The 16,076-nt window shown below is 46.3% G+C and overlaps 1 protein-coding gene across 1 annotated transcript in view; it reads left to right on the top strand.

Annotated features, from left to right (window-relative positions):
* LOC124045365 (DDB1- and CUL4-associated factor 5-like) overlaps positions 1 to 16,076 on the top strand; it is a 49,474-nt gene that overhangs the window by 3,560 nt on the left and 29,838 nt on the right. The window contains exons 3-6 of the mRNA XM_046364662.1: positions 3,411 to 3,447; positions 6,804 to 6,943; positions 9,801 to 9,930; positions 10,329 to 10,542. Coding sequence (XP_046220618.1) covers positions 3,411 to 3,447; positions 6,804 to 6,943; positions 9,801 to 9,930; positions 10,329 to 10,542 — 521 coding nt within the window. The remainder of the gene's footprint in view (positions 1 to 3,410; positions 3,448 to 6,803; positions 6,944 to 9,800; positions 9,931 to 10,328; positions 10,543 to 16,076) is intronic.

The raw sequence follows: 16,076 nt of genomic DNA, 5'->3' as shown, positions 1-16,076 counted from the left end.
GAGTGCTGCTCAGCGTGAGGTAATACAGTAGGGGGAGTGCTGCTCAGTGTGAGGTAATACATTAGAATGATTCTCTAATGTCATGTTTTATGCGTTCTCCACACACTAATCCTCACAGGAAACGTACTCAAGAGAATGCACTGGAGCATGAGTGTGGAACACAACACTATGCATCTTGATGAACACCCACAGTTGGAGTTCAGACAGAGTTTTAGATCATGGTTTGACAGGCTTTGAGTGGTGACTACTGGTTAATCTACCACTATGGGAGTTATAGTGGTTCACTTCATATTAGTTTGTAGAGGGCTCGAGTTAGCTGACATCAGCTGTTTATATAAATCGATATGTTGTTTTTCAGAAATCACACCACTACTTTATAAGGACTGGTAGGTAGCAGCATACAGTACATAACACATTCATAATAATTTGTCGGCGCTCTGTACGTGAGGTCGGTCTGCTGCTATAGCCAGGTGTTGGTCGGTCTGCTGCTATAGCCAGGTGTTGGTCGGTCTGCTGCTATAGCCAGGTGTTGGTCGGTGTGCTGCTATAGCCAGGTGTTGGTCGGTCTGCTGCTATAGCCAGGTGTTGGTCGGTGTGCTGCTATAGCCCTGTGTTGGCCGGTCTGCTGCTATAGCCCTGTGTTGGCCGGTCTGCTGCTATAGCCCTGTGTTGGCCGGTCTGCTGCTATAGCCCTGTGTTGGCCGGTCTGCTGCTATAGCCCTGTGTTGGCCGGTCTGCTGCTATAGCCCTGTGTTGGTCGGTCTGCTGCTATAGCCCTGTGTTGGCCGGTCTGCTGCTATAGCCCGGTGTTGTCTGTCTGCTGCTATAGCCCGGTGTTGTCTGTCTGCTGCTATAGCCCTGTGTTGGTCGGTCTGCTGCTATAGCCAGGTGTTGGTCGGTCTGCTGCTATAGCCTGGTGTTGGTCGGTCTGCTGCTATAGCCAGGTGTTGGTCGGTCTGCTGCTATAGCCCGGTGTTGGTCGGTCTGCTGCTATAGCCAGGTGTTGGTCGGTCTGCTGCTATAGCCAGGTGTTGGTCTGTCTGCTGCTATAGCCCTGTGTTGGCCAGTGTGCTGCTATAGCCAGGTGTTGTCGGTCTGCTGCTATAGCCAGGTGTTGTCTGTCTGCTGCTATAGCCCTGTGTTGGTCGGTCTGCTGCTATAGCCAGGTGTTGGTCGGTCTGCTGCTATAGCCAGGTGTTGTCTGTCTGCTGCTATAGCCAGGTGTTGTCTGTCTGCTGCTATAGCCAGGTGTTGTCTGTCTGCTGCTATAGCCTGGTGTTGTCGGTCTGCTGCTATAGCCAGGTGTTGGCCGGTGTGCTGCTATAGCCCGGTGTTGTCTGTCTGCTGCTATAGCCAGGTGTTGTCTGTCTGCTGCTATAGCCAGGTGTTGTCTGTCTGCTGCTATAGCCAGGTGTTGTCTGTCTGCTGCTATAGCCCGGTGTTGTCGGTCTGCTGCTATAGCCAGGTGTTGGCCGGTGTGCTGCTATAGCCCGGTGTTGTCTGTCTGCTGCTATAGCCCGGTGTTGTCTGTCTGCTGCTATAGCCCGGTGTTGTCTGTCTGCTGCTATAGCCAGGTGTTGTCTGTCTGCTGCTATAGCCAGGTGTTGTCTGTCTGCTGCTATAGCCAGGTGTTGGTCGGTCTGCTGCTATAGCCAGGTGTTGTCTGTCTGCTGCTATAGCCAGGTGTTGTCTGTCTGCTGCTATAGCCAGGTGTTGTCTGTCTGCTGCTATAGCCCGGTGTTGTCTGTCTGCTGCTATAGCCAGGTGTTGTCTGTCTGCTGCTATAGCCAGGTGTTGTCTGTCTGCTGCTATAGCCAGGTGTTGTCTGTCTGCTGCTATAGCCCGGTGTTGTCTGTCTGCTGCTATAGCCCGGTGTTGTCTGTCTGCTGCTATAGCCCTGTGTTGGTTGGTCTGCTGCTATGCTTTAGCCCATCTGTGACAAGGACTGACGAGTTGTGCGTTCCGAGATGTTCTGCAAACCACTATTCCACTGCACCGTTATTTGTCTGTTTCTGTTTCACACGGTTGATGAACGTCTCCTCCTGGTTACAGTGAAACCAAATGGAACAGTCAGACTCATTTACAATAAGAGATGTGAAAACCAGTAAAAAAATATATATAAATAAGCCCTGGGTATTGTTAAAAAAACACAATTCCCATCTGTGATTGGCTGACTGCTGCAGGACATAAGTAACTGGAGCTGTTGTTTCAGAGTATGAGAGGCTTCAATTGGTGAACAGAACAGGCCTGCTGTATGTGAGGGACAACACAGAGAACAGGCCTGCTGTATGTGAGGGACAACACAGAGAACAGGCCTGCTGTATGTGAGGGACAACACAGAGAACAGGCCTGCTGTATGTGAGGGACAACACAGAGAACAGGCCTGCTGTATGTGAGGGACAACACAGAGAACAGGCCTGCTGTATGTGAGGGACAACACAGAGAACAGGCCTGCTGTATGTGAGGGACAACACAGAGAACAGGCCTGCTGTATGTGAGGGACAACACAGAGAACAGGCCTGCTGTATGTGAGGGACAACACAGAGAACAGGCCTGCTGTATGCCTGTTTTAACTTGTACAGTTTTTGCTATTGTCCTTCGACCTCTCTTCGCCCACAGGTCTGCCGCTGACTGGAGGATTTTTGTTTGTCACACTATTCTCTGTAAACCCTAGACAACGGTGTGCCCGAGACACTGGAACCAGTGTGCCTGGCACAGACGATTATACAATGCTCAGGTCACTCATTTTGCCCCCACTCAATCGGAACAGTAGCTGAATGCCTTGATGCCTGTCTGCCTGCTTTTTATATAGGAAAACACAGCCACGTGACTCACTGTCTGTAGAAGGGATCCTTTTTTAAAAAAATGGGTGGTGTACCTAATAAACTGGCCTGGGTGTATTTGTTTTGCCACTGTAGTATCAGTTATACTGCAATGAAAAAACATGCAGTTGTTGCCCTAAGCATGTCATATGTTCTTATGTGCCTCTGTTTTGGTTATGAATGGGGTATGAAGTCTTTATCTAGGTATCCTTCAACTAAAGTGTTCTAATTAAACAATAAGGCACAACCGTGTGTGGTATATGGCCGATATACCACGGCTAAGGGCTGTTCTTACGCACAACGCAACGTGGAGTGCCTGGATGCTATAGCTGTGGTATATTGACCATATATCATATCACAAAACCCCCCTTGAGGTACCTTATTGCTGTTATAAACTGTTTACCAATGTAAAAATACATGTTTTGTCATACCTGTGGTATACGGTCAGATATACCACGGGTGTCAGCCAATCATCATTCAGGGCTCGAACCATCCAGTTTATAGTATTTAGATTTAGTGTTCTATGGGTCCGACGCGTAGCCTGATTTTCATGTGTTAATTTGTGGTCTGTTGTGTCTCTTTCTCAAGGTAACGACGAACAGGTCATCCTCCATGATGTAGAGCAGTGAGTATATTATCAGTCTTCATCAGTGTGTACCTACACTGGAATCTGGCTTCTGCCTCGTCTTCATCAGTGTGTGCCTACACTGGAATCTGGCTTCTGCCTCGTCTTCATCAGTGTGTACCTACACTGGAATCTGGCTTCTGCCTCGTCTTCATCAGTGTGCACCTACACTGGAATCTGGCTTCTGCCTCGTTCCACCCCATCTCCTTGTACCTGTCTCTCGTTCCACCCCATCTCCTTGTACCTGCCTCTCGTTCCACCCCATCTCCTTGTACCTGCCTCTCGTTCCACCCCATCTCCTTGTACCTGCCTCTCGTTCCACCCCATCTCCTTGTACCTGCCTCTCGTTCCACCCCATCTCCTTGTATGTACCTGCCTCTCGTTCCACCCCATCTCCTTGTATGTACCTGCCTCTCGTTCCACCCCATCTCCTTGTATGTACCTGCCTCTCGTTCCACCCCATCTCCTTGTATGTACCTGCCTCTCGTTCCACCCCATCTCCTTGTATGTACCTGCCTCTCGTTCCACCCAGTCTCCTTGTATGTACCTGCCTCTCGTTCCACCCCGTCTCCTTGTATGTACCTGCCTCTCGTTCCACCCCGTCTCCTTGTATGTACCTGCCTCTCGTTCCACCCCGTCTCCTTGTATGTACCTGCCTCTCGTTCCACCCCGTCTCCTTGTATGTACCTGCCTCTCGTTCCACCCCGTCTCCTTGTATGTACCTGCCTCTCGTTCCACCCCGTCTCCTTGTATGTACCTGCCTCTCGTTCCACCCCATCTCCTTGTACCTGCCTCTCGTTCCACCCCATCTCCTTGTACCTGCCTCTCGTTCCACCCCATCTCCTTGTACCTGCCTCTCGTTCCACCCCATCTCCTTGTACCTGCCTCTCGTTCCACCCCGTCTGCCTTGAGCTCCTTCAAAGTGTTTACTTTGTCTGAAATACTCAAATGCATGTTTTATGTTTTTAGTCACAAATGTATGTTTTTATTTAAATTAAATTTTAAATTGGTTCCCAATCCAGCTACTTAGAAAGCATGTGGGTCTTTTCTATAAATCAAGTGATCAACATTCTTCTTTTTAATAGTTTGATATACATTTAAATATGATTTATCTTGCAGCTTCACATGTGTAGTTACAGGAATTATGGTCTAGACCATAACGCCTAGCAACAACAAAACATATTCAGTACCAGTCAGAAGTTTGGACACACCTACACATTCAAGTGTTTTTCTTTTCTTTTTTACTATTTTCTACATTGTTGAATGATAGTAAAGACATCAAAACTAGGAAATAACACATACAGTATCATGTAGTAACCAAAACTTCTAAGTGGTAGGTTAGTATAGACACATGGCTTCATTCTAAGTGGTAGGTCAGTATAGACACGTGGCTTCATTCTAAGTGGTAGGTTAGTGGTAGGTCAGTATAGACACGTGGCTTCATTCTAAGTGGTAGGTCAGTATAGACACGTGGCTTCATTCTAAGTGGTAGGTTAGTATAGACACGTGGCTTCATTCTAAGTGGTAGGTCAGTATAGACACGTGGCTTCATTCTAAGTGGTAGGTTAGTATAGACACGTGGCTTCATTCTAAGTGGTAGGTCAGTATAGACACGTGGCTTCATTCTAAGTGGTAGGTTAGTGGTAGGTCAGTATAGACACGTGGCTTCATTCTAAGTGGTAGGTCAGTATAGACACGTGGCTTCATTCTAAGTGGTAGGTTAGTGGTAGGTCAGTATAGACACGTGGCTTCATTCTAAGTGGTAGGTCAGTATAGACACGTGGCTTCATTCTAAGTGGTAGGTTAGTATAGACACGTGGCTTCATTCTAAGTGGTAGGTTAGTGGTAGGTCAGTATAGACACGTGGCTTCATTCTAAGTGGTAGGTCAGTATAGACAAGTGGCTTCATTCTAAGTGGTAGGTTAGTATAGACACGTGGCTTCATTCTAAGTGGTAGGTTAGTGGTAGGTCAGTATAGACACGTGGCTTCATTCTAAGTGGTAGGTCAGTATAGACACGTGGCTTCATTCTAAGTGGTAGGTTAGTATAGACACATGGCTTCATTCTAAGTGGTAGGTCAGTATAGACACGTGGCTTCATTCTAAGTGGTAGGTCAGTATAGACAAGTGGCTTCATTCTAAGTGGTAGGTTAGTATAGACACGTGGCTTCATTCTAAGTGGTAGGTTAGTGGTAGGTCAGTATAGACACGTGGCTTCATTCTAAGTGGTAGGTCAGTATAGACACGTGGCTTCATTCTAAGTGGTAGGTTAGTATAGACACGTGGCTTCATTCTAAGGTAGGTTAGTGGTAGGTCAGTATAGACACGTGGCTTCATTCTAAGTGGTAGGTCAGTATAGACACGTGGCTTCATTCTAAGTGGTAGGTTAGTATAGACACGTGGCTTCATTCTAAGTGGTAGGTCAGTATAGACAAGTGGCTTCATTCTAAGTGGTAGGTCAGTATAGACAAGTGGCTTCATTCTAAGTGGTAGGTCAGTATAGACACGTGGCTTCATTCTAAGTGGTAGGTTAGTATAGACACATGGCTTCATTCTAAGTGGTAGGTCAGTATAGACACGTGGCTTCATTCTAAGTGGTAGGTCAGTATAGACAAGTGGCTTCATTCTAAGTGGTAGGTTAGTATAGACACGTGGCTTCATTCTAAGTGGTAGGTTAGTGGTAGGTCAGTATAGACACGTGGCTTCATTCTAAGTGGTAGGTCAGTATAGACACGTGGCTTCATTCTAAGTGGTAGGTTAGTATAGACACGTGGCTTCATTCTAAGTGGTAGGTTAGTGGTAGGTCAGTATAGACACGTGGCTTCATTCTAAGTGGTAGGTCAGTATAGACACGTGGCTTCATTCTAAGTGGTAGGTTAGTATAGACACGTGGCTTCATTCTAAGTGGTAGGTTAGTGGTAGGTCAGTATAGACACGTGGCTTCATTCTAAGTGGTAGGTCAGTATAGACAAGTGGCTTCATTCTAAGTGGTAGGTTAGTGGTAGGTCAGTATAGACACGTGGCTTCATTCTAAGTGGTAGGTTAGTGGTAGGTCAGTATAGACACGTGGCTTCATTCTAAGTGGTAGGTTAGTTGTAATTCATGTGGGCTTTGGGACAGTGTTTGCAAATGTATATAAAAAAAAACTGACATCACATTTGAAATTTTGGGGGTATTGTGTGTAGATTGGGGCAAAAAAAAATAAGATTTAACACATTTTAGAATAAGGCTGTAACGTAACAAAGTGGAATAGTTGAAGGGGTCTGAATAATTCCCGAATTCACTGTAGGCCTATCAGGAGGGAATGATTGACTTTGCTGTTGTACATGAAGTCGCTGTATTCTGTTTCTCCTCCAGAGGCGAGACTCTGAACGTGTTCCTTCACGACGATGCGGTGTACGGCCTGTCCGTCAGCCCCGTTAACGACAACGTGTTCGCCAGCTCCTCCGACGACGGACGGGTCCTCATCTGGGACACACGGCAGCCGCCACACGGAGGTAATAATACACTTAACAACGAATTTCAACGAAATCTGTCGATTTTTAAATAAATTCATTAGACCCTAATCTACGGATTTCACGACTGGGCAGGGGCTCAGCCATGGGTGGGGCCTGGGAGGGCATAGGCCCACCCACTCACCACTATACACGCCAGCTACTACAGCAACTGAAATGACTGCAAAACTTAGCAAAGAACTGCAGTTAGTTTCGGAATGGGTAGCAAGGAATAAGTTAGTCCTAAATATTTCCAAACATTTACATTACATTTAAGCTAAAAACATTTTATTTAGGACAAATGGTTCACTAAACCCTAAACCTCAACTACATCTCGTAATGAGTAACATGGAAATTGAGCAAGTTGAGGTGACTAAACTGCTCGGAGTAACCCTGGATTGTAAACTGTCATGGTCAAAACATATTGATGCAACAGTAGCTAAGATGGGGAGAAGTCTGTCTATAATAAAGCGCTGCTCTGCCTTCTTAACAACACTATCAACAAGGCAGGTCCTACATGCCCTAGTTTCTACCTTCTTAACAACACTATCAACAAGGCAGGTCCTACAGGCCCTAGTTTCTACCTTCTTAACAACACTATCAACAAGGCAGGTCCTACAGGCTCTAGTTTCTACCTTCTTAACAACACTATCAACAAGGCAGGTCCTACAGGCTCTAGTTTCTACCTTCTTAACAACACTATCAACAAGGCAGGTCCTACAGGCTCTAGTTTCTACCTTCTTAACAACACTATCAACAAGGCAGGTCCTACAGGCTCTAGTTTCTACCTTCTTAACAACACTATCAACAAGGCAGGTCCTACAGGCCCTAGTTTCTACCTTCTTAACAACACTATCAACAAGGCAGGTCCTACAGGCTCTAGTTTCTACCTTCTTAACAACACTATCAACAAGGCAGGTCCTACAGGCCCTAGTTTTGTCACACCTGTACTACTGTTCAGTCGTGTGGTGCTACAAAGAGGGACTACGGAAAATTGCAGTTGTCTCAGAACAGAGCAGCGCGGCTGGACCTAAAAAAGTACATGTGGAGCTAACAATAATGACATGGATGTCAATCTCTCATGGCTCACAGTGGAAGAGGGATTGACTTCCTCACTACTTGTTTTAGTAAGAAGTGTTGACAAGCTGAAGGTACCAAGCTGTCTGTTTAAACTACTAGCATACACCTCAGACTCTCATTCATACTCCACAATACATGCACCACTGGTCTCTTCACAGTCCCCAAGTCCAGAACCGACTTTGGGAGGCACACAGTACTACATAGAGACATGACTACATGGAACTCTATTCCACAGTACTACATAGAGCCATGACTACATGGAACTACATAGAGCCATGACTACATGGAACTACATAGAGCCATGACTACATGGAACTCTGTTCCACAGTACTACATAGAGCCATGACTACATGGAACTCTATTCCACAGTACTACATAGAGCCATGCCTACATGGAACTCTATTCCACAGTACTACATAGAGCCATGATTACATGGAACTCTATTCCACAGTACTACATAGAGCCATGACTACATGGAACTCTATTCCACAGTACTACATAGAGCCATGACTACATGGAACTCTATTCCACAGTACTACATAGAGCCATGACTACATGGAACTCTATTCCACAGTACAACATAGAGCCATGACTACATGGAACTCTATTCCACAGTACTACATAGAGCCATGACTACATGGAACTCTATTCCACAGTACTACATAGAGCCATGACTACATGGAACTCTATTCCACAGTACAACATAGAGCCATGACTACATGGAACTCTATTCCACAGTACTACATAGAGCCATGACTACATGGAACTCTATTCCACAGTACTACATAGAGCCATGACTACATGGAACTCTATTCCACAGTACTACATAGAGACATGACTACATGGAACTCTATTCCACATCAGGTAACTGATGCAAGAAGTAAAATCAGATTTTTAAAATACTGTGACAAACATAGGCACAGACACCTACACACACACACACACACACACACACACACACACACACACACACACACACACACACACACACACACACACACACACACACTTACACTTACACTTACACTTACACTTACACTTACACATAGCTTTTGTGTTGTAGAGTATGGGCCTGAGGGCACACACTTAATGTGTTCTGAAATCTGTTATTTATGTATGGTAATGTTTTTATAATTGTATAAACTGCCTTAATTCTGCTGGACCCCAGGAAGAGCAGCTAGTGCCTTGGCAGCAGCTAATGAGGATCCTTAATAAATACTAGGGAGACTGGCCCACCCACTGGGGAGCAAGGCCCAGCCAATCAGAATGAGTTTTTTCCCCACAAAAGGGCTTTATTACTGTGGCATTGTGTTGTGTGACAAAACTGCACATTTTAGAATGGCCTTTTATTGTCCCTCCCCAGCACAAGGTGCACCTGTGTAATGATCATGCTGTTTAATCGGCTTCTTGATATGCCACACCTGTCAGGGTGGATGGATTTTCTGAGCAAAGGAGAAATGCTCACTAACAGGGATGTAAACAAATTAGTGCACAACATTTGACAGAAATAAGCATTTTGTGCGTATAAAACATTTCTGGGATCTTTTATTTCAGCTCATTAAACATGGAACCAACACTTTACATGCTAGTTGACTTGCCTAGTTTAAATAAAGGTTGCATAAATATAAAATGTTCAAGTTGCATTTTTATATTTTTGTAAGGTATTTTTCAGTGTATTATTGTGTATATAAAACCTATTGCGATTAGGCCTACACCTGATCAATAACAATGTCATTCAACAATGAGTTAAAAATCCATGTCCTTCTCTGTGTGTTTCCAGAGCCCTTCTGTCTGGCCAACTACCCATCAGCCTTCCACAGTGTGATGTTCAACCCGGCAGAGCCCCGACTACTGGCTACAGCCAACTCCAAGGAGGGGGTGGGGCTGTGGGACATCCGCAAGCCTCGCACGTGAGAGCTTCTGTTAACAGGCACACTCGGAACTCTCAGGCTGTCACCCAGCATCTGTTTTACCCAATTTGTCCACCAGAGGGCACTGTTTAAAAATATATATATATTTTATTTAATTCACCAATTTTTTAACATTGCTTCTATTCTGACCATATAAGATTGAAACTGCCTCTAAATGTAATCAGACATAAGTACCCTCTATTTATTTGTCTCTTTATCTACACTGTCTGTCAATCACTTTTATTTTATAAGGCCCTTTTTACATCAGCGGCTGTCCAGTGCTTTAACAAACAGCAAAGCAGTTGCCAGGAAAAACTCCACTTTGAAGGAAGAAACCTAGAGAGGAACACGACTCCTGCTCTTCCTTCCTAATCCACCTCTCTGTCCGTCTCTCCCAGTTCTCTGCTGCGGTACGGTGGTAGCATGTCCCTGCAGAGTGCCATGTCGGTGCGTTTTAACAGCGCAGGGACCCAGCTCCTGGCCCTGCGTCGCAGACTACCCCCGGTCCTCTACGAGCTACACTCTCGCCTACCCAGCTTCCAGTTCGACAACCAGGGCTACTTCAACTCCTGTACCATGAAGAGCTGCTGCTTCGCTGGAGACAAGGATCAGGTGAGCCCTCGGGGCTATGGATGGCATCCCAAATAGCACGCTGTTCCCTACATAGTGCCCTACAGCTTGTAGAGCCCTGTAGACCCTGGTCAAAAGTAGTGCACTATATAGGGAATAGGGTCTAGAGTAGTGCACTATATAGGGAATAGGGTATAAAGGAGTGCACTATATAGGGTCTAAAGGAGTGCACTATATAGGGAATAGGGTCTAGAGTAGTACACTATATAGGGAATAGGGTCTAGAGTAGTGCACTATATAGGGAATAGGGTCTAGAGTAGTGCACTATATAGGGTCTAGAGTAGTGCACTATATAGGGAATATGGTCTAGAGTAGTGCACTATATAGGGGAAAGGGTGCCCTCTGGGAAGCAGGCTCCATGCTTCACACCATCACACCTCCTCCTCCATGCTTCACGGTGAGAACCACACACGCGGAGATCATCCGTTCACTCACAAAGACACGGGGGTTAGAAGCAAAAATCTCAAATCAGACCAAAGGACAGATTTCCACCGATCTAATGTCCAAGTCTCTTCTTCTTATTGGTGTCCTCTAGTAGTGGTTTCTTTGCAGCAGTTCTTTGGGTTGCAATTTCTGAGGCAGGTAACTCTAATGACCTTATCCTCTATAGCAGAGGTAACTCTGGGTCTTCCTTTCCTGTAGTGGTCCTCATGAGAGACAGGTAACTCTAATGATCTTATCCTCTGCAGCAGAGGTAACTCTGGGTCTTCCTTTCCTGTAGTGGTCCTCATGAGAGACAGGTAACTCTAATGATCTTATCCTCTGCAGCAGAGGTAACTCTGGGTCTTCCTTTCCTGTAGTGGTCCTCATGAGAGCCAGTTCCATCATAGAGCTCGATGGTTTTTGCAATGCCACTTGAAGAAACTTTCAAAGTTATTGGAATGTTGCGTATTGACTGACCTTCATGTCTTAAAGTAATGATAGAATGTCGTTTCTCTTTGCTTATTTGAGCTGTTCTTGCCATAATATGGACTTGGTCTTTTACCAAATAGGGCCGTCTTCTGTGTACCACCCCTACCGTATTGGTTGAGAGAATGCCAAGACTCTTCCCGTAGCTCCTCCCCAAACCCGGTTTGGGGCGGAGACACTAGGGGGAGGCGGAGACACTAGGGGGAGGCGGAGACACTAGGGGGAGGCGGAGACACTAGGGGAGGCGGAGACACTAGGGGGAGGCGGAGACACTAGGGGAGGCGGAGACACTAGGGGAGGCGGAGACACTAGGGGAGGCGGAGACACTAGGGGGAGGCGGAGACACTAGGGGGAGGCGGAGACACTAGGGGGAGGCGGAGACACTAGGGGAGGCGGAGACACTAGGGGGAGGCGGAGACACTAGGGGAGGCGGAGACACTAGGGGGAGGCGGAGACACTAGGGGGAGGCGGAGACACTAGGGGGAGGCGGAGACACTAGGGGGAGGCGGAGACACTAGGGGAGGCGGAGACACTAGGGGGAGGCGGAGACACTAGGGGGAGGCGGAGACACTAGGGGGAGGCGGAGACACTAGGGGGAGGCGGAGACACTAGGGGGAGGCGGAGACACTAGGGGGAGGCGGAGACACTAGGGGGAGGCGGAGACACTAGGGGGAGGCGGAGACTGGGGAGGCGGAGACTGGGGGGGCGGAGACACTAGGGGGAGGCGGAGACTAGGGGGAGGCTGTCCTTCCCGTGACCATAACTGAACCATTACATACATGTCCCCTATTCCTCACATAGTGTCTAGGGCTCTGGTCAAAAGTAGGGCACTATGTAAGGAATAGGATGCAATTTGGCACTAGCCCCCCTTCCCCTCATATGAGACATGATATCACTCTGAAACCATGTCTAGTTTATGTTCACAATTGGCTGCGGTGCTGTCAGGGGAGACCTTCGCTGACAGAAGAAGACTCTTCTAGAATAACAGAACCGTGCTGCAGCCGGCTGGAATCTACCAGTGGCGTGTGAGACCAGAGTTACACGAAGCGCGAGGGAGAAGTTAGGCCTTGTGGGGGAGGAGGTGATGTAGAATGCCTGCAGCTACATTCACTAGTGCTTTCTCTCTGCTGTGCGGACTGGCCCCTGACTACTTGTTGTCAAGGTGACGATGTTGCTTAGAGACGACAAAAGGCTTGTGCCGGTTATGGTTACAATTCTATTCGTGTCCTGGGGTTCACCTCCCAGGTGTCACCGCGGGCCTCTTAATGACCCTAGTGGTGTCACCGCGGGCCTCTTAATGACCCTAGTGGTGTCACCGCGGGCCTCTTAATGACCCTAGTGGTGTCACCGCGGGCCTCTTAATGACCCTAGTGGTGTCACCGCGGGCCTCTTAATGACCCTAGTGGTGTCACCGCGGGCCTCTTAATGACCCTAGTGGTGTCACCGCGGGCCTCTTAATGACCCCAGTGGTGTCACCGCGGGCCTCTTAATGACCCCAGTGGTGTCACCGCGGGCCTCTTAATGACCCCAGTGGTGTCACCGCGGGCCTCTTAATGACCCCAGTGGTGTCACCGCGGGCCTCTTAATGACCCCGGTGATGTTAGTAGATAATGACCCCGGTGATGTTAGTAGATAATGACCCCGGTGATGTTAGTAGATAATGACCCCGGTGATGTTAGTAGATAATGACCCCGGTGATGTCACTAGTTAGTAGATAATGACCCCGGTGATGTTAGTAGATAATGACCCCGGTGATGTTAGTAGATAATGACCCCGGTGATGTTAGTAGATAATGACCCCGGTGATGTCACTAGTTAGTAGATAATGACCCCGGTGATGTCACTAGTTAGTAGATAATGACCCCGGTGATGTTAGTAGATAATGACCCCGGTGATGTTAGTAGATAATGACCCCGGTGATGTTAGTAGATAATGACCCCGGTGATGTTAGTAGATAATGACCCCGGTGATGTTAGTAGATAATGACCCCAGTGATGTCACTAGTTAGTAGATAATGACCCCAGTGATGTCACTAGTTAGTAGATAATGACCCCAGTGATGTTAGTAGATAATAACCCCAGTGATGTCACTAGTTAGTAGATAATGACCCCAGTGATGTCACTAGTTAGTAGATAATGACCCCAGTGATGTTAGTAGATAATGACCCCGGTGATGTTAGTAGATAATGACCCCGGTGATGTTAGTAGATAATGACCCCGGTGATGTTAGTAGATAATGACCCCGGTGATGTTAGTAGATAATGACCCCGGTGATGTTAGTAGATAATGACCCCGGTGATGTCACCAGTTAGTAGATAATGACCCCAGTGATGTTAGTAGATAATGACCCCAGTGATGTCACTAGTTAGTATATAATGACCCCAGTGATGTTAGTAGATAATAACCCCAGTGATGTCACTAGTTAGTAGATAATGACCCCAGTGATGTCACCAGTTAGTAGATAATGACCCCAGTGATGTTAGTAGATAATGACCCCAGTGATGTCACTAGTTAGTAGATAATGACCCCAGTGATGTTAGTAGATAATAACCCCAGTGATGTCACTAGTTAGTAGATAATGACCCCAGTGATGTCACTAGTTAGTAGATAATGACCCCAGTGATGTTAGTAGATAATGACCCCGGTGATGTTAGTAGATAATGACCCCGGTGATGTTAGTAGATAATGACCCCGGTGATGTTAGTAGATAATGACCCCGGTGATGTTAGTAGATAATGACCCCGGTGATGTTAGTAGATAATGACCCCAGTGATGTCACTAGTTAGTAGATAATGACCCCGGTGATGTTAGTAGATAATGACCCCAGTGATGTTAGTAGATAATGACCCCGGTGATGTTAGTAGATAATGACCCCGGTGATGTTAGTAGATAATGACCCCAGTGATGTCACTAGTTAGTAGATAATGACCCCAGTGATGTTAGTAGATAATAACCCCAGTGATGTCACTAGTTAGTAGATAATGACCCCAGTGATGTCACTAGTTAGTAGATAATGACCCCAGTGATGTTAGTAGATAATGACCCCGGTGATGTTAGTAGATAATGACCCCGGTGATGTTAGTAGATAATGACCCCGGTGATGTTAGTAGATAATGACCCCAGTGATGTTAGTAGATAATGACCCCGGTGATGTTAGTAGATAATGACCCCGGCGATGTTAGTAGATAATGACCCCGGTGATGTTAGTAGATAATGACCCCGGTGATGTTAGTAGATAATGACCCCGGTGATGTTAGTAGATAATGACCCCGGTGATGTTAGTAGATAATGACCCCGGTGATGTTAGTAGATAATGACCCCGGTGATGTCACTAGTTAGTAGATAATGACCCCAGTGATGTTAGTAGATAATAACCCCAGTGATGTCACTAGTTAGTAGATAATGACCCCAGTGATGTCACTAGTTAGTAGATAATGACCCCAGTGATGTTAGTAGATAATGACCCCGGTGATGTTAGTAGATAATGACCCCGGTGATGTTAGTAGATAATGACCCCGGTGATGTTAGTAGATAATGACCCCGGTGATGTTAGTAGATAATGACCCGGTGATGTTAGTAGATAATGACCCGGTGATGTTAGTAGATAATGACCCCGGTGATGTTAGTAGATAATGACCCCGGTGATGTTAGTAGATAATGACCCCGGTGATGTTAGTAGATAATGACCCCGGTGATGTTAGTAGATAATGACCCCGGTGATGTTAGTAGATAATGACCCCGGTGATGTTAGTAGATAATGACCCCGGTGATGTTAGTAGATAATGACCCCGGTGATGTTAGTAGATAATGACCCCGGTGATGTTAGTAGATAATGACCCCGGTGATGTTAGTAGATAATGACCCCGGTGATGTCACTAGTTAGTAGATAATGACCCCAGTGATGTCACTAGTTAGTAGATAATGACCCCAGTGATGTCACTAGTTAGTAGATAATGACCCCAGTGATGTTAGTAGATAATGACCCCAGTGATGTCACTAGTTAGTAGATAATGACCCCAGTGATGTTAGTAGATAATGACCCCAGTGATGTTAGTAGATAATGACCCCAGTGATGTTAGTAGATAATGACCCCAGTGATGTCACTAGTTAGTAGATAATGACCCCAGTGATGTCACTAGTTAGTAGATAATGACCCCAGTGATGTTAGTAGATAATGACCCCAGTGATGTTAGTAGATAATGACCCCAGTGATGTTAGTAGATAATGACCCCAGTGATGTTAGTAGATAATGACCCCAGTGATGTTAGTAGATAATGACCCCAGTGATGTTAGTAGATAATGACCCCAGTGATGTCACTAGTTAGTAGATAATGACCCCAGTGATGTCACTAGTTAGTAGATAATGACCCCAGTGATGTCACTAGTTAGTAGATCATGACCCCAGTGATGTCACTAGATAATGACCCCAGTGATGTCACTAGTTAGTAGATAATGACCCCAGTGATGTCACTAGTTAGTAGATCATGACCCCAGTGATGTCACTAGTTAGTAGATAATGACCCCAGTGATGTCACTAGTTAGTAGATAATGACCCCAGTGATGTCACTAGTTAGTAGATAATGACCCCAGTGATGTCACTAGATAATGA

Source organism: Oncorhynchus gorbuscha, linkage group LG10, assembly GCF_021184085.1.
Source record: "Oncorhynchus gorbuscha isolate QuinsamMale2020 ecotype Even-year linkage group LG10, OgorEven_v1.0, whole genome shotgun sequence".
Taxonomy (NCBI): Eukaryota; Metazoa; Chordata; class Actinopteri; order Salmoniformes; family Salmonidae; genus Oncorhynchus; species Oncorhynchus gorbuscha.
This window is presented reverse-complemented; position numbering and strand designations above follow the sequence as displayed.